Below are 27,351 nucleotides of genomic sequence, written 5' to 3'. Positions count from 1 at the left end.
TACACAATGTAACTACATGGACATCGGGTGAAGGATACGGAGTATAGTGCTAACAATATTAGAGAAGTTGCAGAGAGAGATCAGTTCAGTCCATAAGAAGGTCATTCAGGAGTCTGGTAACAGTAGGGAAGAAGCTGTTTTTGAATCAGTTCTTGCTAGTTCGCAGACTTTTGTATCTTCTGACTGATGAAATAAGTCGGAAGAGAGAATAACCCGAGTAGGAGGGGCCTTTGATTATGCTGCACACTTTCCCACGGCAGCGGGTGGTGTAGATGAAGTCAATGGCTGGGAGACGGGGTTTGCGTGATGGACCGAGTTGTGTTAACAACCTTAATAGTTTCTTACGGTCTTGGGCTGAGCAGTTGCCATATCAAGCTGTGATGCAGCCAGATAGGATGCTTTCTATGGTGCATCCATAAAAATTGTTCAGTCAATGTGGACATACTGAATTTCCTTAGTTTCCTGATGAAGCATAGATGTTGTTGTGCTTTCTTTGTCGTAGTACAACGTGAGTGGACCAGGCCAGATTGTTGGTGATGTGCACACCTAGGAACTTGAAGCTGTCAACCATCTCCACCTCGGCACCATTGATGCAGACAGGGGTGCGTACAATGCTTCACTTCCTGAAGTCGATGACCAGATCCTTAGTTTTGCTGACATTAAGGGAAAGACTGTTGTCATCACACCACACCACTAGGTTCTCTGTCTCCCTCCTCCACTCTGACTCTTTGTTGTTTGAGATCCAACCCACTGCAGTTGTGTCATCAGCTGTCATTGTAGATGCTTTTGGGGCCAAATTTTACCACACTGTTGTGTGTGTATAGGGAGCATAGTAGGGCAAAGTACGCATCCTTGTGGGGCCCTGGTACTGTATTGAGGACTATCGTGGAGGAGGTGTTATTTATCCTTACTGATTTGTGGTCCATGGGTCAGGAAGTGGAGGATCCAGTTGCAAAAGGTGGAGCCACGTCCTATGTTTTGGAGTTTTGATATGAGCTTGGCTGGGATTGTGGTATTGAAGGTGGAGCTGTAGTCAATGAATAGGAGTCAGATGTATGAGTCGTTGTTGTCAAGATGCTCCAGGGATGAGCGTGGGGCAAGGGACATAGTGTCTGCTGTGGGCCGATTGTGGCAGGATGCAAATTGCAGTGGATCAAGGATTTCTGGAAGTATGAAGTTGATGTGTCTCGTGACCAACCTCTTGAAGCACTTCATGATGATAGATGTCAAGGATACCGGTGAGTAGTCATTGAGCCATATTGCCTGGTTCTTCTTTGGCATCGGTATAATGATGATCTTTTTGAAGCAGGTGGGAACTTCAGAACGGAGCAGGGAGAGGTTGAAGATGGCTGCGAACACATTCGCCAGTTGGTCCATGCAGGATCTGAGTGCATGGCCAGACTCCATCAGGACCCATTGCTTTCCGAGGTTTCATTTTCAAGAAGGCCGATCCGACTAGAGGCTGTGACGGCAGGTATGGGTATGTCTGAGGCTGTTGGGGCAGTTGACCACGTTTGTTGGCTTCCTTCTCCAAACGATCACAGAATACATTGAGTTCATGAGGGTAGGCTGTGCTGCTGGCAGAAATTCTACTCAGCTTTGCCTTATACCCAGTTATGCTGTTTAAGCCTTGCCACAACCGACGAGAGCCCGTGTCATTAGTCCATGACTCTAGCTTAGTCTGGTATTGCCTCTTGGCATCCTGATGGCTTTGCAGAGGTCATACCTGGATTTCCTGTATAGGTTAGGGTCACCTGTTGTGAACGCTTCAGACCTGGACTTTAGTAGGGAGTGGATCTCCCGGTTTAAATGCACATACTATCTTCTTTGGCACGCAATTAATGACACATTTACTGATGCCGTGGTGGCATATTTGTCTAGGTCGGCCCCAGAGTTCTTGAATATGGACCAGTCCACTCTAAATAGTAGTGCCGGAGCTCTTCTGTTGCCTCGGACCAGCACTGCATGACCTTCTTAAATGGATTCTCCCGCTTAAGTTTCTGCTTATATGCCGGGACATAGAGCACCATCTTGTGGTCCAATTTTCCAAGGTGTGGTCGGGGATAGATTGGTAGGCTTCCTTGATGTCTGTGTAGTACTTGTCAAGGATGTTGGGGTTCCTGGTGGGACTGGAGGTGTGTTGGTGGAATTTTGGCAGTACACTCTTGAGGTTCGCCTGGTTGAAGGCCCCGGCTACGATAAACAAGGCCTCCTTGGTATTCTGTTTCAATGTTATTTATAGTGGTGCACAATTCATCAAGATACATGGAGACTCTTTAGTAGCCTGCTGGTTGCTGCCCCAGAAATACGAGACAAATGGCTCTTCAGAAGGAAATGGCATAAGACACAGACAATCAACTTAATCATGGAGTGGTTGGTCATCCTGACATTAGATATCCTTATAAGTAAATGAAGGAGCTGCTTTGTTGAATGAAAGTTTCTTCGAAATGTGAAAATCAGTCTTTCAGTTCTGCCTCACTGTTCAAACAATATTGTGATTTCAATCACATCGCTCCAAAAATCCCACCAACGACAGTTATAAACTTCGGATCAATTTTAAAGAAGGTCAAAATGATCCCTTAAAACACCAGTATACACTTGGGAGATTATTTTTTTTTTAGTTCTGGTAGACACCAAAGGTCCTACGTGGAAGAATTATACATTCATAAAAGTTCCTTATTTTCAATTATGAAAAACAAACTTTCAACTTTATTCAGAAGAATCTTGGAAATATTGTGCTTCAGAGTGAGGTTGGAATGCTAATAACAGCCTAACCAACAGACCAGAGGCATTGTAAATATAGACTCCCACATCTTTTAAGTGCTTTGCAACACTTGGACCCTCAGACCATTGAAATGCATTAAAGACTAGGAGACATCAGGATATTATTGTAACTTCATCTCACAAAGTTAGCACAATTATTGGCTTGCAATTTATGGGCATAAGGACAGTTGAACTCAGTGCGCACTTCATTACTGTGTAAAACTAACAGCAACTTCTGCTGCCTCCAATTAAGTATTGAAATATAAAAGCTGCTGTCAGTAATACACTACTCCTTCACAGGGTTTGCTCTCTTGCAAACTATGCAAATACAATTTGTGCAGAATCATGGGACCTTCAATGTTTTACACACTAGGCTTGCTGTAAGAAACATTGAAAATATCAAGGCTTATTAATGGGCTTGCAAACAACTACGTCATAATCACTTCTGAACAACCTCCATGGCTCTGAAAAATTATGATTTACAACGTGGAATGTCATTCCATGAGAACAACATTTTTAAAAATTCTATGATAAACTTTATCAGCACGTCTGAATCATTATTATCCCTTTGATAAAATGATTAGAAAGTTAACTACAATTGTTGCTTATTACTACCTGGTTTGCAGTCTATCAGAATTCTTTACTCTGATTGGTTGATCAAAGGCAGCACAGATCCCTGGAGATGGCACCCTATTCTAGATCACATCAGAGAACAGCTTTTTGAGGTCAGTGGTAAATGCTGCCGCTTCACGGCTGACCATAATATTATGTAACTTAATTACAAGAATGAAAGGATCGCAATAGTAGGTACAAAAATGTAAACTTGTTCTAGTTCAAAATTACTCTGGCTTATTAGCACTGAAAAATTAAACAAAGATATGTTCCCCTTCCTCACACAGGCTTGCAAACCTGGTCAAGAACTCACTTTTTTTTTTTGAGTAAAAAGGGGAGCATGCAGGCACACAGTATATACTGAGACACAGGCTCTCTTTCTCGCCTCACTCCTTGCCTGCTCTGCTTGTCTCACCTTGGAATACCTTGAAATCATATTTCCATTGATTTCTTCCAAATATACTTACTAGCAATTACAGGTGTAAATTGAATATTCATCAGAAATCACTTCAGCAAAAATTGGCAAAAATTTTAATTTAAACACAAATTTCTAAAAAGAAAAAAGTCCATGAATAGAAATATAATGCTTAAAACGTGAAATGTGCTAAAAACTTACATTTAGACTCAGAGATATTCTGATTAGGTGACCAGACCAGCATTCCAAGGTTCTCCCTTTCCTGACAATGCTTTGCAACCTCTGTGTGGGGAGGATAAAAACAAATATTAAAATATAGTTTGTATTCATTGCTGCAGCTTTTAGCTCCATTATTTTGAAATGTTATTTAAATTAAACAGTGGTCATTACATGGTTAGGATACTGGACCAGACCGCAACTTTTGTTAGGATACCAGCTGAGAACCCCAAATAATTTTTCAATTTGTAAAGCTGTAAGGACAGGATATTTCACCCCAGGAGTGATGACTCTGATCAATAAGATTTTTTGTGTTAAAACAAACTTTAATTGAACACAGAATTAACCACATGAAAGAAATAGCTTTACAATTAACAATTAAACAGTTCTTAAATAAAAGGAAAAATGTGAACTTACTCCCTACACCTACCTCGAACTACAATTAAACAACCCAATACAGTTCAAATGCCACCACTTAAAAATAATGATGTGGAGTTGCTAGCATTGGACTGAGGTGAGCACAGTAAGAAGTCCTACAATACCAGGTTAAAGTCCAACAGGTTTGTTTCGAATCGCTAGCTTTCGGAGTGCAGCTCCTTCCTCAGGTGAATGAGTGCTCCGAAAGCTAGTGATTCAAAATAAACCTTTTGGACTTTAACCTGGTGTTGTAAGACTTCTTATTTATAAATAAAGTTAACAAACAGGTTACTTGCTCATCCGTAATCTTAAAAAGAGAGGGAGGTGGAGAGGGAGAGAAGGAGAGAAGGAGAGAGGGAGAGAGGGAGAGAGGGAGAGAGGGAGAGAGGGAGAGAGGGAGAGAGGGAGAGAGGGAGAGAGGGAGAGAGGGAGAGAGGGAGAGAGGGAGAGAGGGAGAGATGGGGAGAGATGGAGAGAGATGGAGATGGAGAGAGATGGAGATGGAGAGAGAGAGATGGAGAGAGAGAGATGGAGAGAGAGAGATGGAGAGAGAGAGAGAGAGAGAGAGAGAGAGAGAGAGAGAGAGAAAAAAAGAGAGGCTGTTCAACTTAAAATCCTATAACGGACTGCAAAACTACAGATAGACCTGGCTCCTTCCATTACATACATCATCTATATCCCACTACGTTCCATAACCTGCTTAGCTAGAACTAAAAACACTGCCTCAAAAATTATCTACACTCCAGGGAATCTCCTGCAATCAAAATAATGTTCCATTATTAATTACTTCACTCTTTACGACTCTAATTTCAGAGACACAATGTCTGCATAATTTGTAAATCAAGGTTTTTAATAACATTGCTATTACAAATAGGAAATATAGTATTTGTCAATTTCTTCATTCATCGCAACATTGTAACTACACACTTTAATTATGCATGTGTACACATGCATGTGTGCATGCATGCATGCATGGGGGGTTGGAGCAAAGAGAGATGGGGTTGTTGGGAAAGTGTGGAAGATAGGGAGATGTTTAGGAACCAATGGCAAGACCAGATGTTTTCCCTTGCAATGTCAAATGATTAAGCGCCTTATACAATATTAAACTGTCCACAATTCATACATTCATTTTATTCCTGTAGATACATGTATCTGCATATTTCAAGTTTGAATAGGGTGACATTTAATAGAGTTTAGCAACAATAGCAATTATATTGTGCACAAGCATTAGATGCATGTGAAAAGGACAATATTTGCAGACGTCACTAAAATATCATGCTGTTTTTTTTCATATTTCAGCACCATAATTAATATTGTGAACCTGCACCTTTAAAAGCATGTCAAAATCTGAATAATTGCACACAAAATTGGAAAAGTGCAAAAAATGTACAGGGATCTGTACTTTCTACATTTCAAAGGACAATGTGTTGAAATATAAGGAATGGGAAAATCTCACTACAATGCAATAAATTACTATCTTAACCAATTCACAGTGATGCAAAAAGCATTGGAGATTTGACCCTGGTTTAACCTACAACCTGCATGCAGCATAAAAATTGATCACCATCAACCCCTGCAACATGAAAAGCGATTTTAAATTACATCCTTGGCACACAAATATAAACATGGCTTACGGTCATTTTCTAGGCAGGATGCATACAGAATAAACTATGTCCAAACATATTTTGTTTCAATTTCAAAACATGATCATTTTCTTTCAAATCACATTGAACATCAAAGAAACAGTACAATTTCCACAGTTAACCTGGTGTTGTAAGACTTCTTACTGTGCTCACCCCAGTCCAATGCTAGCATCTCCACATCATTATTTTTAAGTGGTGGCATTTGAACTGTATTGGGTTATTTAACTGTAGTTCGTAGTAGGTGTAGGGAGTAATTTCCACAACTAATTTTGCACAAACCAAACAGAGAGCTTTGGCAAGGTAGATTCTGCACATTTTTTTATAATAGTAACAAATTACACTATTGCATCACTCCTAGAATTGTTGACCAGCACAAGCATATTTTATTCCAGTTTTATTAAAGTTTTGCAAATAGGTATAGTAAAACCCAAAATGAATCTCTGACCTAAATAATTCTCATCTATCTACCTCCTTTTAAAATCGATCCTGAAATGACTGAAACTCAGCTCAGGTTCACATTATTTGCACTAATCATCCTGTCTTATTTACATCAAACAGCAATAAATTCAAGTGGTTCTCACCAAAACCAGCAGTATTACAACAAGCCTCTACCCACAAGAGTGTTAAGTATACATCTAGGAGTTGCCACCTCTGGCATAAGTACCATTTTTATTATTTGTTCACGGGATGGGAATAGAGGGATACGGACTCCGGAAGTATAGAAGATTTTAGTTTAGACGGGCAGCATGGTTGGCACAGGCTTGGAGGGCCAAAGGGCCTGTTCATGTGCTGTACTTTTCTTTGTTCTTTAATGTGGGCATTGCTGGCAAAGCCAGCACTTGTTGCACAACCCAATTTGTCCTCAAGATGGTGAAAAGACATCTTGAGCTGCTGCAGTCCATGCAGCGTAGGTATTCCCACAGTTAGGAAGGCAGTTCTAGGATGTTGATCCAGTGAAGGAATGACAATATAGTTTCAAGTTAAGATAGTGCATGGCGGGACAGCACGATGGCACAGTGGTTAGTACTGCTGCCTCACGGCGCCGAGGTCCCAGGTTCGATCCCGGCTCTGGGTCACTGTCCATGTGGAGTTTGTATATTCGCCCCATGTTTGCGTGGTTTTCGTCCCCACAAACCAAAAAAGATGTGCAGGGTAGGTGGATTGGCCACGCTAAATTGCCCTTTAATTTGAAAAAATGAATTGGGTACTCTAAATTTTTTTTTTTTTAAAAAGATAGTGCATGGCTAGGAAAGAAACATACAGGTTGTGTTCCCTTGTGCCTGCTGAACTTGTTTTCCTAGTAGGTAAATTTCAGGCAACGGAAGGTGCTGTCAAAGGAGTTGCTGCAATGCAACTTTAAAATGGCACACACTAGTGACTCTGTGCAGTGGTGGAGGATGTAAATATTTAAGTTGGAGGATGGAATCAGGTGGACTGCTTTGTCCTGGATGGTGTCAAGCTTCTTGAGTGTTGGCGAAGTTGCATTCGTCCAGGCAAGTGCAGAGTATTCCATCACATTTCTGCCTTGTACAGTGGGGAGTCAGGTGGTGAGTTATTCACCAAAATTCCCAGCCTCTGACCTGCTCCTGTAGCCATATGGTAGTCCAGTTTAGTTTTATTCATTCAGGGGGTGTGGGCATTGCCAGCTGGGCCAGCATTTATTGCCCATCCTCAATTACCTTTGAACTGAGTGGCTTGCTTGGCCATTTGAGAGGGCATTTAAAAGTCAACCCCATCGCTGTGGGTCTGGAGTCGTGTGTAGACCAGACTTCCTTCCCTAAAGAACATTAGTGAACCAGGTGGGTTTTCATCACAATCAAAAATGGTTTAATGTTCATCATTAGACTGTTAATTCCATGTTGGGATTCCCAGAGCATGTCCTGGGGCTGAAAATGGCTGGCCTATGACAACCGCTGCCCTCTTCATTTGTGAGAGGTATGACTCCAACCAGGGGAGTATCCTGCTGATTTCCATTAAACTTCAAGTCTGCTAAGGCTTCATGTCACACTTTGACAAGTGCTGCCTTGATGTCGAGCATAGTCACTCTCACCTCATCTGGCTTTGAATTCCATGGTGAAGTTTCTTCAACAAAGCCCATAAGTAAATATCTAACCAAAAATTTGCTAGAGCATGAAATCTTGCAGCTTGTCCTTCAGTTTGAAAGTTTTTTTAATTAGAAGTGCAAACAGATTACAGCATGGCAAGTGCAGCAGGGAATCAAAATAAAATATTAAATACTGGGAATACTCAGCTGGGTAGGCAGCATTTGTGCAGACAAGTTAATGGCCCAGATCTTCTGGTCTCCGGGTGCGCGCACACTCGGTCCGCCGGAATATACACTGGAGGATCCCTCGGAAAAGTCCCATTGCAAAGACTCTGTAGAAACTGTCCAAGAAGTTTCAACTTCCGAAGGGCAACACCCCTGCTCCCTGGGACTCTCCAAAAACATCTCCAAATCTGAGTTAATTGTTGGAGACTTCAGACAGTTCCAACTTACTTGGATAAGTACACATAAGACATTAAAACAGGTAAAAATATTTATAATTTAGATAGCTATACAACTGAATCCCAGACACTCACCACCGCTTTCCCAACTTCCTCTCTCACCCCTGACCCCCTGCCAACTTCACACCTACCTCACTCTCACTTATTCTCTAACACACTGAAAAGACAGCGAAGATGTCAGCATGAGAGCAAGGTGGAGGATTAAAATGGCAGACCACTTGAAGCTTTGCATCATCCTCGCGGACTGAACAGAGGTGTTCCATAAAGAGGTCACCCAATCTGCATCTAGTTTAGAGACAACATTATGAGCCGAATAAGAAACCTTGGTGAGTGACGAGGCTAACACTGTACCTACTTTATTGGGTTTAAATGCATTTATACCCCAATGGGTGAAATCCTAATGACCATACTGTAGGACTGAAAGGGATCAATCCTACTTGTAGGATCATATTCGAGACTAATGTAAAGCAAAAAAAATGATTTGAAACAGTGGACAAATTAAAGATTTTAATTATCCAAAATAGGTGGAAATAAGGGAACGTAAATTTTATTTTTGTAGTGTGTGCAGGGCTGCTTTCTCAGTCAATATGTTGCTACTCCATCCGGGAAGAACTACTTGACCCAGTCCTGGGTAGTAAAGCAGAGCAAATATGCAACCTACAAGCATTTTTAAAGCAATGACCATAAGATCAAGTTATTTTTCATTTTCATATCGACAAGTTGAGGACAAAACGTTCCTAAGAAATATATGGCAAAGAATGTGCTGAGATTAAGTGGAAAGAAAACTGGAAACTAGAATTGGGGATTGGCAACAAACTTATTTCAACGGTGCAAAGGAAATAAATACTCAGTAGGAAAATGTTTGTTGAAGGTTTAAGTTCAATGAACCAATAGAAAGATTACATCAGTGAAATATTTTTAAATATTCACGAATAGATAACACATAGAACAGCCAGAGTAAATTGCTGTTTTACTTAGTTGGACTAATAACAGTACCTAATTTTCACAGAGAAAGAGGATACTAAAATTATAGGTCCAGCAGAGTTGAATATGGAAAGGTTAGTGGAGGTTATCTAAGTCAAGAGTTGGTATTAAACCAAGTTATTCAAACCCAAGGCAGATTAATCATTGGAGAATCTGGAGAAGCTAGTGAAGAAACAGCAGAGTCTCTCACACTAAAAATATTCCAAAATATGCAGAAAGTAATACTGTGCTGGATGATTGATGGGTCCCAAAACCAAAATGCTCTTCAAAATAGAAGTCGGGCTACTCCATAGAATAAGAGTGATTGTTGGTGAAAATCAATGTGGCCAAATTCTGAAGGGAAGAGAGGAATGCACAACATCTTGCATTATATCTCACTTTTAATGTATCAAATGTGTCTCAAGGAGATTCACAGAAGCATTAAAATTAAATTTGCAGTGCGCCAAGAGAGAGATGGAGAACCTTAAGGAAGGAATTCCAGAGCTTAAGGGACTAACCAGATGAAGGCGTAGCTCCCAATGGTGGTGATACAGACAGGGCCAAAATTGGAGAAGTACTGAAATCTCTGAGGCTTGTAGGAGACTACAGAGATACGGGCGATGAGACCTTACAGGGAATTTGAAATCAAGGCTGAGAATTTGTAAATCAAGGTAGGTTACAAAGCACAGGGGTGATGGGTGACAGGACGAAGGTTAGTTTGGACATCAGTGCAAACGTCAAAGTTTGAGATAAAAAAAAGCATGGAGCAATTGGTCGTAATTCAATTATTGCTGGTAAATTATTGAAGTCTATAATATGGTATGTAATGACGAAATACTTGAAGAAATATAAGCTAATTAGGGCAAGATATAATTCTATATAGAATATCATGCTTGACCAAAAGTTTTAGAAAATAGACAAAAGACAGATGCAAATTAAATGGATTTTTAAAAAACGATTAAGTTGTCAAAACAAGAAATTGAAGGATGGAATGGAATTAAGAGTGTGCCCACATGGATTCAGAAAGACAGTAGCAGCGCACAGAACAAATGCTAGGGTGAAAGAAAGCTTCTTGGAATGTGGAGGTGTAGTTTAAGTGGTATTGAATGGGGCGCGGGCAAGATCATAGAATGTTAATAGAGGACACATCTGCGCAGCATGGGCAGATCTTACTTCACATTTTTTTCTACATTGAACTATGGTTTCAAAGTGAGAAAGGAATTGCTCTGTAAATAATGGAAGTTTTAAATTGAGTAAAGCAGTGTGAAGAGTGGTGCTAGAAGTCAAACTGCCAGAAGAAAATGGTTAGAGACAACAAGTGCTTTTGTATTAGAAGCATAGAATACAAAGTAAATGAGATAAGATTAATTCCAACAAAACTACATTTTAAGAGTATTATAAGTAGTTTTGGGAAACCTATTGGCATATTTCAAAGATCATGCCAATCAAGGGCAATTAATGCTGGCACAGCCTGCGACGCCCACGTCCCATGAACGAATATTTTTAAAAACCTTCATGATTTTGAACATCTCCATTAAATCTTCTCTTTCCTGAGGAAAACAATACCAGCTTCTATAATCTCAACATTTAGATGAGCACTTGAAACGCCATAGCATACAAGGCTATGGACCATGTGCTAGAAAATGGGATTAGAATAGATAGGTGCTTGATGGCTGGTGAAGACTCGATGAGCCAAAGGGTCTCTTGCCGAGCTGGACTCAATGGCTCTCCACAAGTCCTTCATCTCTTAATCTCATTCCAGTAAAGTATCCAGGTAAGATTTACAAGGCATCAACATTCTATGCCTCAACATTTGTTGCAGGTTGAAATTGGGTGGCAAATGGATGCCATTTTGGATCTGGATTGTATAGAATTCCTCCCCAAAAGTTGGAAGTCATCTTTATTGTGATCGTACTGTCTGAGCACTCAGAAATTAGGGCTTTTAACTGTAGAATTGCTATGGGGTTAATGTGGTAGTATAGGTTCATGCAAAATCACATTTGAAATGGCTACAAAATTAGATTATTCACAAAAGGAATCTTACTACAATAAACATCAGCCAATTTACATCGTCCGAATCAATAAAATATAAACCTGGCCACTGAGGAATGTCTCACCAAAAGCAGTGTAAAAGGTCAGTACATTGCCACCAAAACAGAGCTGCCCACCAGACAATCCCTTTTTCAGTTAAGATGCCCAGTCCATTCTTTAATATGCTGCATAGTAGCATGTACCAATTGTTCATCCATAAAGCTGCCTCGAAGTATAAACAAAGCAGAATGTACCCAGTGGATTGAAAACAGAATCCAGATTATCGCGCTGCTAATCCACCAAAACCCAAAACAGAACATAGAACATAGAACATAGAACAGTACAGCACAGAACAGGCCCTTCGGCCCTCAATGTTGTGCCGAGCCATGATCACCCTACTCAAACCCACGCATCCACCCTATACCCGTAACCCAACAACCTCCCCTAACCTTACTTTTATTAGGACATTACGGGCAATTTAGCATGTCCAATCCACCTAACCCGCACATCTTTGGACTGTGGGAGGAAACCGGAGCACCCGGAGGAAACCCACGCACACAGGGGGAGGACGTGCAGACTCCACACAGACAGTGACCCAGCCGGGAATCGAACCTGGGACCCTGGAGCTGTGAAGCATTTATGCTAACCACCATGCTACCCTGCAATTCATAAAACGGAGAAAAACTGTAACAATTTGCTTTCTGAGAAAGAAAAAGCTCCTCCAGATAAAGCCTTAGAATAGGATTTTATTCCCTATACCCTTCCAGTCCGAAGGTTCTCCCAACCAGCTTAATTTTTTTTTAAAACAGCAGGAACTGTTAAGAAAATGATAAACTGTTGAGTTGCACACATCAGAAGCCATTTGAAAATCATAGAAACGTACAGCACAGCAGGACACCAACCATTCAGCCATCAAGTCTGCACAGGCTGTTTCAAGGGGCTACAGTGAACATAGAACAGTAGTCGGACACTTTAGGAACTTTCAAGCCGTTATTGGATCGGCACAAGTCCAACAACATCTTCCTTCCCACATACCACCTTTGAATATTTAACCAATTCTCTTTTGAAAGCTATTGGATGCATTTTCACCAGCCTATCGGGCAGTGAATGCCAAGTCCTAACCACTTGTCGCTTAAGTCATTTCTCATGTCATCTCGGACTCATTTGCCTTTCACTTCAAAGCTGAGCCCTTTCATTATTGACTCTTCACATGTTGGAATTTATCTAAACCCATTATTATTTTTAAATATTAAATTTCTTCTTAGATCATTTTACGATCTTTGCTACAAATTACTGTGCTCCCCATTTTGTGTCATTTGTTAAATTCTGTATTTCAGAGCACCCAGAAAACTGATCTCCTATCTATACAACCTTAGCTAAAATCACAACATTCCAAGGTGCTTTCTTTTACCCTGGCACTTTCTCTCTGCACTTCAACTCTCTTCCTATACACACATGAACACATTCCGTAATTCCATTTTGTCCTTCAATTTCATTTAGTACCTTATCAATTATTTTTAAATCACATATACCCTGCCTTTTGTCTATCTTCTAGTGTTTTACTAAAACTTAAGGCTCTCCTTAATCCTTTTCTGCTCCTATAGGGACAATTCCAGCTTCTCCAGTCTATTCACATAACTGTAATCCCACATCCTTGGAACCATTTCCAAAGCCTAGACATTTCTCCGAAAGTATGGTGTCCAGAATTAGACAATACTCGGCTGGGGCCAAAGTAGTGCTCTATACAAGTTTAAAACAACTTCCTGGCTTTTGAATTCAATATTTTAAATTCTTAAAGCCAAAGTTCCATATTCTTTATTACGCTGTCCAGTTTGTTTTGTCTCTCCTCATTCTTACTAAAATGCATCATCTCACACTTCTTTCTGCATTGAATTTCAGCAACGTGTTCACCCATTCCATTTGCCCATGTTGACCTAAAGTCTATCACTATCCTCATTATTTATTACACTTCTAAGTTCCAAGTCATCTGCAGATTTCAATATTATATGCTGTATCCCACAAGTCTAAGTTTCAATTAACATTTCAAAAGTGCAGTGGGTCCTAATACTGAACATTGGGGAATTCCATTGTCTAGCTTTCTGGAGTCTAAAATACAACCATTTACCACAATTCAGCTTTCTATCCCAAGCCTTCCAACAAAATTGTCATTATCCATGTTATTACTGTCTGCTTTATCCCACTGGCTTCACTTTTGCTAATACAATTATTATGCAATGCTTTTCAAAATCTTTTTGAAGGTTCAGATATAAATCAATGCAGCACCCTCATCCGTCCACTGATACCTCAAAGGTCTCAACAAATCAAAACAAAATTTGTTGTCTAAACCTATGGCAGCTCTTAGTCCAAGCAACTTTTAACCACAGAAAGTTAATTAGCCATAGCAAGCTAATTCTAAAGTAAATTTTGAATTACAAAATACTTTTCAAAAATGAAAACAGCAATAGTCAGCAAAGCATCCAACAGCAACAACTTCATTATTTTTGACACAGCATTATGTATTTTAGTCCTCACACAAAGATTGGATCAATAGTCAAAGTGTACTTTAACAAGTATACTCATCCAAGCCTTTGGAACACAATTGCTCTCTCCTGCACAGGATTTGAACTCTTGCGCAGTTCCAGTATACTGCACTGCTGTGGAGTCTTTTCTGATTTAACATACATGTTTTGCTTGCAAGCACAGCAGGTGCCATATTCAGTTTGTGATAAAGTATGGGTTTGAAAAACAAGATATCAAATGCTTTGGTTTAAAATCTTATATCAATCAGGGGAGAATCTGTAACAAAGCATTAAATTCGGCAACATCTTTGATCAAATTACATGTTGAAATATACAAAGCCTGGTCTTCATTTCAAGAAAAAAAACACTTGAAAACAGTTGTCAAATAGAAAGAATAGCACTTCGTCTCAGGAATAAACCATTGAAATTTTGATTTCAGTGAAACCCAAGTAGCAAGTACTTTGGGTGATTGTCCCTTGCCAGTCAGCTGCTGCACCACTGTCCACATCGCGTCCCACATTTCCTATCACTCTGGAGGGGGGCAGGTTTATAAATTTGCAATCGTCAGATTCTTTCACCAACTTGCTTATTTCATGTGGCTTGTAGTTAAGATGTTGGCAGATATTGAGGCAGGTTCAGCATCACATTGCATCGTACAGAGTTTCTTAAGTGTAAGAACAATGTCAGAAACTTCCAATATGAGACATTTTCAATATTTTAGATCTTTAAATTATGTAATAAAGCAAATGTAATGCCATGTTATATTTTTCTATTGCTGCAGAGTGGCAAAATCAGCTGGTTTACAATCTCTGGATCTATAGTAGAGCAGAGATTTCAAAGATCTTAACCAATGACAACGACTGAAATAGTGACGTTATACTTTGAAAAGAAATTATAACCTTGAGTGGCAGAAGACAATTTATTAATTACCGATATACAGTACCATATATTGCGGCATGTAAATCAACATGGTATACAAGCTGACTCCATTTTTCGGCACCAAAATCATTCTTTTGCATATACTCAGGCTGGTGTAACCAGTTTTTGGAATGAAAGTTTTTTTTAAAAAAGTATTTTATTCAAATTTTTAACATTTGAAAAACATTACAACACAAAATAAACTCAACACAAAACCCCATCCCTGGTGCCCCCCCACCCCCACACAGTTGACAGTAACTAGTCCTCCAAAATGCAGAATAAGCAAACCCCATCGCTTGTGGAATCACTCATTCGACCCTCTTAGAGGTGAAATTTGCCCTAAACACAGGAACTCCATTAGATCCCCAAGCCACAGGCTGGAGAAGGTGATCTCCACCCTAACAAAACCCGCCTGCAAGCAATCAGTGAGGCGATCGCTAAAACATCTGACCCCTCTCCCGCCTGCAACTGCAGGTCTGACACCCCAAATATGGCCCCCCGGGGACTAGGCTCCAAGTCCACATGCAAAATCGGGGTGACCTTAACCCCCTCCAGAGACACCTCATCTTCCTCCAAAAGCCGCCCACAAATCGCCAAGACGACCCCATCCTCCAACCCAATCTCCAGCAACGAGGACGAATGCGCTATCGGAAAGGTCAGAAAGACCTTTTTCGCAAAGTTCCTCACCTTCATGCACCTAAAACCCTCCCCACACAGGAATCCAAACCACTCCAAACTTGCGAACCGCTCTCCCAAATACAAGTCCTTCATCTTTATCACCCCTCTTTCATCCCATCCCTGAAATCTCACATCCATCCTCCCAGGCTCAAACCCATGAGCATTGGCATCATCATTGACCCCTCCCTAATCTAAAGTGCTGCCAGAATTGCCACCATATTTTCAGTGTGACCACCATCACAGGGTTCCCTGAATACCTGCCTGGGGTAAACGGGAGCAACTCCGTTGCCAGCCCTCACAACACCGACCCACTACAAGAACCTGCCTCCATCCTCATCTACAAAGCCTCCGTCTCCCTACTCTAACCCCGCACCTTCTTAACATTTGCTGCCCAGTAATAATGCAACAGGCTCACGACTGCCACGCTCTCTGAAGTACAGTCTTCCTAACCCTAGCCAACTTCCCTTTCCCTGCCCAGAAAAACAACGAAACCAACCCATTCACCCCCTTTAAGAATGACTTTGGCAAAAAGACCGGCAGACACTAAAAATAAATAATGCAGCAAAACATTCATCTGCGACGTCTATACCCGATCGGCCAACGACAGGGGAAGACTATTCCACCTCAGTAAATCCACCCTACCCATATCTACCAGACTTGTAAAGTTCAACTTGCGAAGCTGGACCCAATCCCAAGCTACCTGCACTCCTAGATACCTGACGTCTGTTGTTGCCACCCAAAATGACAATCCCCCCCCTCAACTCCGACTCCCACCCCTGGAGGAGACACTACTAAATGCTCACTTTTACCCAAATACAGCTTGTAGCCTGAAAATGCCCCAAATCTCCTAAGCAGTCCCATTATATCCCCCACAGAAGAGCTTGGGTTCAAAATATACAACAACAAATCAGCATACAGGGACACTATGCACCACTCCCCCCTCATTATCGTTCTCCATTTAGCCAAGCACCTCAACGTTAAATCCAAGGGCTCTATTGCCAGTGCAAACACAAGGGGGAATATGGGGCATCCCTGCCTCGTTCCCCTGTGCAATGGAAAATACTCAGAGTTCATTTAATTTGTTCGCACACACGTCATCGGATGCTTATATCACAATTTCACCCATGTCACAATCTTAGGCCCAATCCCAAACCTCTCCAACACCACAGATAGCTTCACTTCACCGATCGAACAACTTCTCCGCATCCATCACCACCACCTCTAAACCCCTTCTTGCTGCCCGATAAAGCACCACACATTTGACGACAACTGACTGCCCTTTACGAACCCCATCTGATCCTCCGCAATCACCTTCGGAATGCGCTCCTTCAGCCGGAGCGCCAACACTTTTGCCAATATCTTGGCATTCACATTCAACAAAGATATGGACCTGTATGATCCACACTCCACCAAATCCTTGTCCATTTTAAGCAGCAATGAAATGGATGCCTGACCCATCGTCTTTGGCAATGCCCCCCCTGACCATCCACCAAAAGCAGTGTCGACTTATCCATAGACGTTTTATAAAATTTCACCAGGAAACCATTCGCCCCAGAACCTTGTCTGCATTCTCCCTATCGCTGCCTGCACTTCTCCCACCCCCACTGGCTCTTCCAATCCTGCCCTCACCTCCAGCAATCGCCCCAAAAACTCCCTCATATCTGACTAGTAAAAATCCCTGTAGAATTCTTCAAAAACTTTGCCCACCTGCTCCAGTGCCACCACCAGCACTCCTATCCCATCCCTGACCCGAACAATTTCTCGCAGCCGCCTGCCAGCAAAGATGACCCACCATGTGGCTGGCCTTCGACTCATACTCACACACAAGTCTCCTTGCCCGCCTCAGCTGCCGAACCGCCTTTCCCACTGACAGAAGATCAAACATCGCCTTTAGCTCCTTTTTTGCCAGAACACATGGCATAGGATCCTCCATGTATTCTACCTCCAAAATCTCCTCTATCAGCCGCTGCCTCCCTGTCCACCTGTGCTCAACTGAGTTGACCTCGCCCCTCACTACTGCCTTCAATACTTCCCGTACCACTGCCGGCGAGACCCCCCATTCCTATTGAACCCTACGTAATACTCAATCACCTTCCCCATTTTGATACAAAAAAGTGGGTTTGTCAACAGAGTCCCACATCGAACTGCCATGCCAGCCTCTGAGCTGACCCCTTCTCCAGGAACACTTCCACCCAAGGTGGAGCATGATCCAAAATAATGATTGCAGAATATGCCTTCCTCACCCCAGCTAACAGCATCTTCCCCATCACAGAAAAAAATCAATCCTCGAATACACATTATGCACTGGTGGAAAAAAAACAAATACTCCCTATCTCGCAGATGCAAAACCCTCCACAGGTACACTCCTCCCATCTCTTTCATAAACGCGGCCAACATCCCAGCTCTGCCCCTAGTCACCGACAGCCCCCTCCCCGGAAACCCCCCCAACCATTTCCTATCGAAAACACCTTCCCTAGGACCAACCCCACCCCCACCCTTCACACCTCCAAGGCCAATCGGAAACTGTCTGTACAGGTTCCAATGACCGTGACCCCTCCACCCACCTCACTCCCGTTCACGAGCCAACTTACGTTCACTAGCGAGGTGGCCCCAACCAGAGCTTCATTCCCCATACACCAAATCCCCCCCCCCCCCCCCCCCCAGCCTTCAAAACTCAAGATACATAAAACACAAAGGGGAAAAATTATTAATAATAATAATAATAATAATAATCTTTATGGTCATAAGTAGGCTTACATTAACCCTGCAATGAAGTTACTGTGAAAAGCCCCTAGTCACCACATTCTGGCGCCTGTTCGGGTACACAGAGGGAGAATTCAGAATGTCCAAATTACTTGTAGGAGGAAACTGGAGCACCCGGAGGAAACCCACGCAGACACAGGGAGAACGTACAGACTCCGCACAGACAGTGACCCAAGCCGGGAATCAAACCTGGGACCATGGCACTGTGACGCAACAGTGCTAATCACTGTGCTAACCTGATAACTGTGACGCAGACTATCACAGCCCTCCGTGGCTTATTCATCTTTGATTTCAGCTGGAGCGACTGGTGGGCCCTGTCGAACTTGTAGAGGGAGGGGTCCCCCCTCCTCCCCCATCAACTTAGCAAACATCTCCGCAAAGTACTCAGCCTCCGGACCTCCATCCCTCAGGCTGTCTCGCGATCCTTGGATTCTGCCTTTGCAACCAGTTCTCTAGGTCCTCCTCGATGGCTCTCAGCCCTTAGTTACCCTACGCAGCTCCTCACCCATCGAGGTGAACTGGCAACTGTGCTGCGACAATGCCTCCTCCAGCCCTTTCAAAGCCTCTCCTTTCTGCCCTACTGCCGTCGACGTCTTAGCCAAAACCTCCCTTACCGGGGCTAGACTTTAACTCACCCACTACTTGAGAGAGGTCATCGTCTCTTTCCAGTGTATATCAAAATGCTTACAGAACAGCTGCTCAAACTCCCCCTTCGATCACTTCGGCCAGCTTATCCACCGTAATGGACAGGCCCTCACTCGGCAAGCTTGCAACCACCATTTTTCCTCCTGCTGGACTCACAACTAAACGTGCCAGCAGACTTTCACTTGCCCCCTTCCCCTGATTCGCCATCTGGAACTTCAACATCCTACGACGTCTTCACACTTTCCAACACCTAATCATCCAAAATTCTCCCAAAAAATGGATATAAAGGACCAAAAACCAGAAGCTCTAGCAGGAGCCACCAAAATGAGCCCTCCACCTACATATCGCCGCCGGAAGTCTCAGAATGAAACGGTCTAATGTTGCAGCAGAAGACTAAGATTGTTCAAATAACTCTCATATAACTGTGATGCCCAAGTCAAAGAATTTGACTGTTTTAAAATGCTTTGATTGTGTTGAAAGGTATCTTTGTACAATTAATTCACTCAATAAACCATGCTACGTTAACAGTGATCACATGTTGAATGCAGTATAACATTTGAAAGTGAAAAGAATGATTCAGATACTAGAAATTTAAACTAGTGTACGGCTGACTTTAAAGGGATAAGACTGAAGATCAGTGGAGAATATTTAAAGAAACATTTAACAAGATGCAGGGTGAGTATATACCAAGAGGAAAAGGCTCCACTTCACAAAAAGAGCCATGGACACCTAAAGAGGTTAGGGACAGCATAAAACTAAAAAGACTTACAAAAATGCAAAACTGAACAGATCCGGCCACATGGGATAGAGACAAAGACCAGCAAAGTGTCACAAAGCAGCTAAGGGATTATCAAAGGAAACCTGTAAGGGACATCAAAAGCAATAAGAAATGTTATCATTGTATAAATGTCAAGAACAATGTAGGCCCACTGAAAGCTGAACTGTCAGTGATAATGGGGAAATGGCAGACATCTTGAACAATTACTTTGCCTCAGTATTCACAGTTGAAAAGTAGGACAACTTGCTGGAAGTGCCAAAAAAATTAACTGTCGATCGAGGACTCAATACAACTAGGTAAAACATCAGTAACAAGGAAATTAATGGAACTAAAGAGTGACAAATCCCTTGGGCCTGACTGTTTCCATCCGAGGGTGTTAAAGAAAGTAGAGGAGCACATGGTAGATGCCCAAATATAATCTTTCAGAGTTCCCTAAATTCAGGAGTGCACCTCTGGATCGGAAAATTGCACATGTTACTCCACTTTTTTTTAAGGGTGAAACCAGGAAATTACAGATTGGTTAGCCTCACATCTGTGGTGGGGAAATTGCTGGAGTCTGTAGTCAGCAATAGGGTAACTGAACACCCTGAAAATTTCAGACGATCAAGGATAGCCAGCATGGATTTGTAAAAGGAACGTCATATCTTGTTGAATTTTTTTTAAGAGGTGACTACGGTAGTGGACAGAGGAATGTCTATGGATGTTATTTACATGAACTTCCAGAAGGCATTTGATAAAGTCCCACACAAGAGACGGTTAACAAAGATGGACACCCATGGAGTTTGAGGGCAAATTGACATGGTCAGAAAATTGGTCGAGTTGCAGCCTCAATAATCACTAATTTCTTTAATTGGCAGGTGACTAGAGGTGTACCATAGGGATCTGTGTTGGGGCCTCGGTTATTCACATTATTCATTAATGACTTGGATATGACATAGAAAATCATATATCCAAATTTGCTGATAATACAAAGTCATTTGGCATTGTAAACATCCCAGGACAGCATAAAATTGCAAGGAGATATTGACAGGACTAGGTGAATGGGCAGATAGAATTTAATGTAAACAACTGTGAGGTTATCCATTTTGCATTAAAAAGGATAGAGCAAAGTACTTTCTAAATGGAAAGAAGTTAGATACGGTGGATGTCCAAAGAGACTTGGGGTTCAGATGCATAGATCCTTAAAATGACATGAACGAGTGCAGAAAATAATCAAAAAGGCAAATGGAATCCTCGCCTTTATATCTAGAGGATTGGAATATAAAGACACAGAAGTTATGGCTGCAGCTATACAAAACCCAGGTTATACTCCACTTCGAGTACGGTTATCACCTCTGGGCACCACGTCTTAGGGCGGCCTTGGAGGGAGTGCAACATAGGTTTACTGAAATTATAATTAAAACATTTTTTTTTATAAAGAGTACCCAATTATATATTTTTTCCAATTAAGGGGCAATTTAGCATGGCCAATCCACCTAACTTGCACATCTTTGGGTTGAGTGGGTGAAACCCACACAGACACAGGGAGAATGTGCAAACTCCACACGGACAGTGACCCAGGGCCGGGATTCAAACCCAGGTCCTCGGCACCGCAGTCCTAGTGCTAACCACTGAGCCACCATGCTGCCCCTAGGTTTACTGAAATTATACCTGTACTACAGTGGTTAAGTTACAAAGAGAGATTACACAGATTAGGCCTGTTTCACTAGAATTTAAAGCCATGATGTGGAGATGCCGGCGTTGGACTGGGGTGAGCACAGTAAGAAGTCTTACAACACCAGGTTAAAGTCCAACAGGTTTGTTTCAAACACGAGCTTTCGGAGCACGGCTCCTTCTTCAGGTGAATGGAAAGGCTTGTTCCAGAAATGTTTATATAGACACAGTCAGAGATGCCCCGGAATGCGAGCACCTGCAGGCAATCAAATCATCAAAGATGCAGAGAGAGAGGTAACTCCAGGTTAAAGAGGTGTGAATTGTCCCAAGCCAGTTCAGTCGGTAGGCCTCTGCAAGTCCAGGCTTGTTGGTGGGGGCCGAATGTAATGCGACATGAATCCCAGATCCCGGTTGAGTCCGCATTCATGCGTGCGGAACTTAGCTATAAGTTTTTGCTCAGCAATTTTGCGTTGTCGCGTCTCCTGAAGGCCTCCTTGTAGAATGCTGACCCGGAGATCAGAGGCTGAATGTCCTTGACTGCTGAAGTGTTCCCCAACTGGAAGGGAACAGTCCTGCCTGTTGATAGTCGCACGATGCCCGTTTATTCGTTGTCGCAGTGTCTGCATGGTCTCGCCAATGTACCACGCTTCGGGACATCCTTTCCTGCAGCGTATGAGGTAGACTACATTGGTCGAGTCGCACGAGTATGCGCCGCGTACCTGGTGGGTGGTGTTTCCACGTGTAATGGTGGTGTTCATGTCGATGATCTGGCATGTCTTGCAGAGATTACCCTGGCAGGGTTTTGTGGTGTTGTGGTTGCTGTTCTGAAGGCTGGGTAATTTGCTGCAAACAATGGTTTGTTTGAGGTTGCGCGGTTGTTTGAAGGCCAGTAGTGGGGGTGTGGGGATGACCTTGGCAAGATGTCCATCCTCGCTGATGATGTGTTGGAGGCTGCGAAGAAGATGTCGTAGTTTCTCCGCCCCAGGAAAGTACTGGACGACGAAGGGTACTCTGTCAGTGGTGTCCCGTGTTTGTCTTCTGAGGAGGTCGGTGCGGTTTTTTGCTGTGGCGCGGTGGAACTGTCGATCAATGAGTCGAGCGCCATATCCCGTTCGTACGAGGGCATCTTTCAGCATCTGTAGGTGTCTGTTGCGCTCCGACTGAACTGAGGCCTACCGACTGAACTGGCTTGGGACAATTCACACCTCTTTAACCTGGAGTTACCTCTCTCTCTGCATCTTTGATGATTTGATTGCCTGCAGGTGCTCGCATTCCGGGGCATCTCTGACTGTGTCTATATAAACATTTCTGGAACAAGCCTTTCCATTCACCTGAAGAAGGAGCCGTGCTCCGAAAGCTCGTGTTTGAAACAAACCTGTTGGACTTTAACCTGGTGTTGTAAGACTTCTTACTAGAATTTAAAGGTTATGGGGTAATCTGATCAAAGTATTAAAGATATTAATAGGGAAAGACAGGGTAGGTAAAGATCAACTATTTGCACTAGTTGGAGATTCTAAAACTAGGGGCATAGTCTAAAAATTAGGGCTAGACCATTCATGAGAGGGGTTAGAAAGCACTCTTTGCTCCAGGGTGGTAGGGGCTTGGGTGGTAGGGGTTTGGAACTCTCTCTCACAAACAGGCTAGAACAGTTGTTAATTTTAAATCTGATAATATCTTCGCGTAATGAAAATCTAAGTGACATGGGCCAAAGGCATGTATATGAAGTAAGGCCACACATCAGCCATGATCTCATTAAAAGACGGGACAGGCTCAAGGGACTGAATAGCCTACTCTTGTCCATATTTTCCAAATATAATTAGCTTCATGTTTCTTTCCATATTTCAAGACGTCAGCCATCCACACCAGTTTCCACACCATCCACATTCAGTTTCCCGTACCAGCCTTCCCGAACAGGCGCTGGAATGTGGCGATTAGGGGCTTTTCACAGTAACTTCATTTGAAGCCTACTTGTGACAATAAGCGATTTTCATTTTTCCATTTCCAGGGCGTTCAATTTTTTAAAATGTTTTCCAAGGGACAATTTAGCATGGCCAATCCACCCACCCTGCACATCTTTGGGTTGTGGGGCAACATGGTAGCTTAATGGTTAGCACAATTGCTTCACAGTTCCAGGGTCCCAGGTTCGATTCCCGGCTTGGGTCACTGCCTGTGCGGAGTCCGCACCTTTTCCCGTGTCTGCGTGGGTTTCCTCCCACAGTCCAAAGATGTGCAGGTTAGGTGGATTGGCCTTGATAAATTGCCCTTAGTGTTCAACAAAAGGTGAGGTGGGGTTACAGGGATAGGTTGGAGGCATGGGCTTAAGTAGGGTGCTCTTTCCAAGAGCCGAGGCAGACTCAATGGGCTGAATGGCCTCCTTCTGCACTGTAAATTCTATGAAATTCTATGAATGAGACCCACGCAGACACTGGGGGGGGGGTTCAAATTTTATACTCAGCATACAAGCCAACCTCCATTATTGAGGTTTCAATGGTCGACTTGTACACTGCGATCTGCAGTTCTTTCTGTATGATACTATGTGAGCTGTATTTCAATCTTGGCAGGGGACTGCACTTACACCTCGCACAATTTGGCAGGTTATTTTAACTGTTGAACTGCATGCGTCAGGAAAGGTTCTTGGATCTCAGTTAATTGCCATTTACAATTTTACAGAAGAGCAAAGCAGACTATTCAGTTTAACCATTCCATGCTGCCATTTATGCTCCATTGCAGTCTCCTCCCATCCCTCCATATTTAACTCTAACTATCAGCACAACTCTATTCCCATCTCTCCCTAGCTTGCACTCGCTATGCCAGTGTTTTTCAAATCCCCCGGAACCACCTCTACCAACCGGCCGACCTTCGAGGGCCACGCCAGCTGATCTTAGTGACTCACCTGATGAAGGAGCTACACTCCGAAAACTAGTGATTCCAAATAAACCCGCTGGACTTCAGTACCTTTAGTAATTACCCCTAATATTTATGATGGGTTCTTCAAATACCAACTGTAAGGTAAATAGAAGATGGCCTTGAGTTCTGGATGGGTTACATGAGCCCTCTCAAAACATAAGCCCATTGGTCTGATTAATCTTTCATATTTAGGCGGTTTCGGAGTGAATCCAATTCCGAAAAAGCAGTCTTTAGTAACCATTCACTTCCAAGCTTGCTTTTTCTGTTTACCTATGCGGAGAACTTTCAGGACTTCAGTTTTTCCGGAGCACGGACATTTGGAAAAGGTACTTTCCATTTACCAGCTTTCTCTTTTGTTTGATCATGTTTGGCAGGACTTTAGCACGGGATTGACCCTCTCTGATGAGCAGATAGGCTGGTATGGCTCCTTCTGGTGTTCTCATCATTCTTCTGTTTTTTGTTTCCCTGTCAGTAGATTTTGAGTGTCTTCTTCATCTGTACTTTTTCTGAATGGCGCTGATCGTGGTACAATTTAGCCGTCAGACCGATCATCTTCTTAAATGAGAGCACTCATGCGCTTCACAGCTCTTCTTTTTCTTCTCATAGGCAAAGCCATATTGCTTACAATGCAATTTAACATATTTGTTGTGTTATTTCACTGCTCTCAGTCTCTCTCTAACAAGAGCTGAACTGCAGCTGCTGTTGCTGATCCTGGGTTGATCTCTCGATATCTCGGATAATCCCGAAGACGCGACTCACTCAGCCGCCATCTTGTTAAAAGACGTATACAAAGCCCAGCCTCCATTCTTTTTTGAATCGGTCTCCATTCTAAAAATTGTCATAGAAACTTAGAAAATAGGAGCGGGGGGGAGGCCATTCGACCCTGCTCCACCTTCATTGTGATCATGCTGATCATCCAACTCAGTAGCCTAATCCTGCTTTCCCATATATCCTTTGATCTCCTTCGCCTAAGTGCTACATCGAACTGTTTCGTGAAAACAGATTGCGACCATGAAAGCAGATCACGGCCACTGGGCGCTTCTCCCGCAATTGGGAACGCCATGACCGATCACTCCGTGACCTACCCGCAGGTCGCAACCTGCAGTTTGAAAAACCATGCTCTGTACTCATCTAGTTTTCCTTTAAATGTATCTATATTATTTGCCTCAAGCACTTCCTGTGGTAGTGAGCTCCAGGGTTCTCATCACTCCCTGGATAAAGGATTTTCCTTCAAATTCCTTATTTGATTTCATAGAATCCTTACAGTGCAGAAGGAGACCATTCAGCCCATCGAGTCCGTACCAACCTTTCAAAAGACCACAAGGCATAGGAGCAGGATTCGGTCCAACGAGTCTGCTCCGCCATTCAATCATGGCTGTTTGTCATTCCCATTCTCCTGCCATCTCCCCTGATTAATCAAGGACCTATCTATCTCTGTCTTAAAGACACTCAGTGATTTTGTCTCCACCGCCTTCAGTGGAAAAGAGTTCCACAGATTCACCACCCTCTGGTTGAAGAAATTCTTCATCTCGGTTCTAAAGGTTTTCGTTTTTCCTATAAGTGGAAACATCCTCCCCCACGTCCACTCTATCCAGGACTCTCAGTATCCTGTAAGTTTCAATAAGATCCCCCCTCATCCTTCTAAACTCCAACGGGTACAGACCCAGGGTCCTCAACCACTCCTCATTCGACAAGCTCTTCATTCCAGGGATCATTCTTGTGAACCTCCTCTGGACCTTTTCCAAGGACAGCACATCATTCCTCAGATACGGAGCCAACAACTGCTCACAATAATCCAAATGGGGTCTGACCAGGGCATTATACAGCCTCAGAAGTACATCCCTGCTCTTGTATTCTAGCTCTCTCGACATTGCATTTGCCTTCCTAACTGCCGACTGAACCTGCACGTTAACCTTGAGAATCTTGAACTAGGATTGTGCTTCTGATTTAAGTTTTTTCCCATTTAGAAAATAGCCTATGCCTCCATTCTTCCTACCAAAGTGCATAACTTCACATTCCCATCTGCCACACCTTTGCCCACTCTCCTAGATGTCCAAGACCTTCTGCAGCCCCCCCGCTTCCTCAATACTACCTGCCCCACTGCATATCTTTGTATCATCTGCAAACTTAGCAACAGTGCCTTTAGTTCTTTCTTCCAGATTGTTAATGTATATTGTAAAAAGTTGTGATCCCAACACCGACCCATAAGACACACCACTAGTCACCATCAGCCATCCTGAAAAAGACCCCTTTATCCCCATTCTCTGCCTTCTGCCAGTCAGCCAATCCTCTACCCATGCCAGTATCTTACCCTTAACACCATTTTCTCTTAACTTATTTAACAGCCTCCTATATGGCACCTTGTCAAAGGCATTCTGGTTATCCAAGTAGATCACGCCCACTGGTTCACCTTTGTCCTAGAACCAGAGGACACAATCTCAGACTAAAGGGACGATCCTTTAAAACAGAGATGAGGAGGAATTTCTTCAGCCAGAGGGTGATGAATCTGTGGAACTCTTTGCCGCAGAAGGCTGTGGAGGTCAAATCACAGAGTGTCTTTAAGACAGAGATAGATAGGTTCTTGATTAATAAGGGGATCAGGGGTTATGGGGAGAAGGTAGGAGAATGGGGATGAGAAAAATATCAGCCATGATTAAATGGCGGAGCAGACTCGATGGGCCAACTGGCCTAATTCTGCTTCCATGACTTATGGTCTAATTTCCTCGTTACCTCCTCAAAGAATTCTAACAGATATCTTATGATGCACTTCACAGTACTTCACAATCTCATCTTTGATAATGGCCTCTAAAATCTTACTAATGACCGAAGTCAGGCAAACCGGCCTGTAAATTCCCATCTTCTGTCTCCCTCCCTTCTTAAACAGGGGTGATACATTAGCCGTTTACCAGTCCTTTGGGACCCTCT

The 27,351-nt window shown here is 42.8% G+C and overlaps 1 protein-coding gene across 4 annotated transcripts in view; it reads right to left on the bottom strand.

Annotated features, from left to right (window-relative positions):
• The window catches only part of rcor1 (REST corepressor 1), a 186,339-nt gene that overhangs the window by 120,228 nt on the left and 38,760 nt on the right, over nt 1-27,351 (bottom strand). For all 4 annotated transcript variants that reach the window (XM_038777300.1, XM_038777291.1, XM_038777283.1 and 1 more), the window contains exon 3: nt 3,992-4,072. In XM_038777300.1, the coding sequence (XP_038633228.1) occupies nt 3,992-4,072 (81 nt within the window). The remainder of the gene's footprint in view (nt 1-3,991; nt 4,073-27,351) is intronic.

The sequence above is a fragment of the Scyliorhinus canicula genome, chromosome 2 (genome assembly GCF_902713615.1).
Source record: "Scyliorhinus canicula chromosome 2, sScyCan1.1, whole genome shotgun sequence".
Classification (NCBI taxonomy): Eukaryota; Metazoa; Chordata; class Chondrichthyes; order Carcharhiniformes; family Scyliorhinidae; genus Scyliorhinus; species Scyliorhinus canicula.
This window is presented reverse-complemented; position numbering and strand designations above follow the sequence as displayed.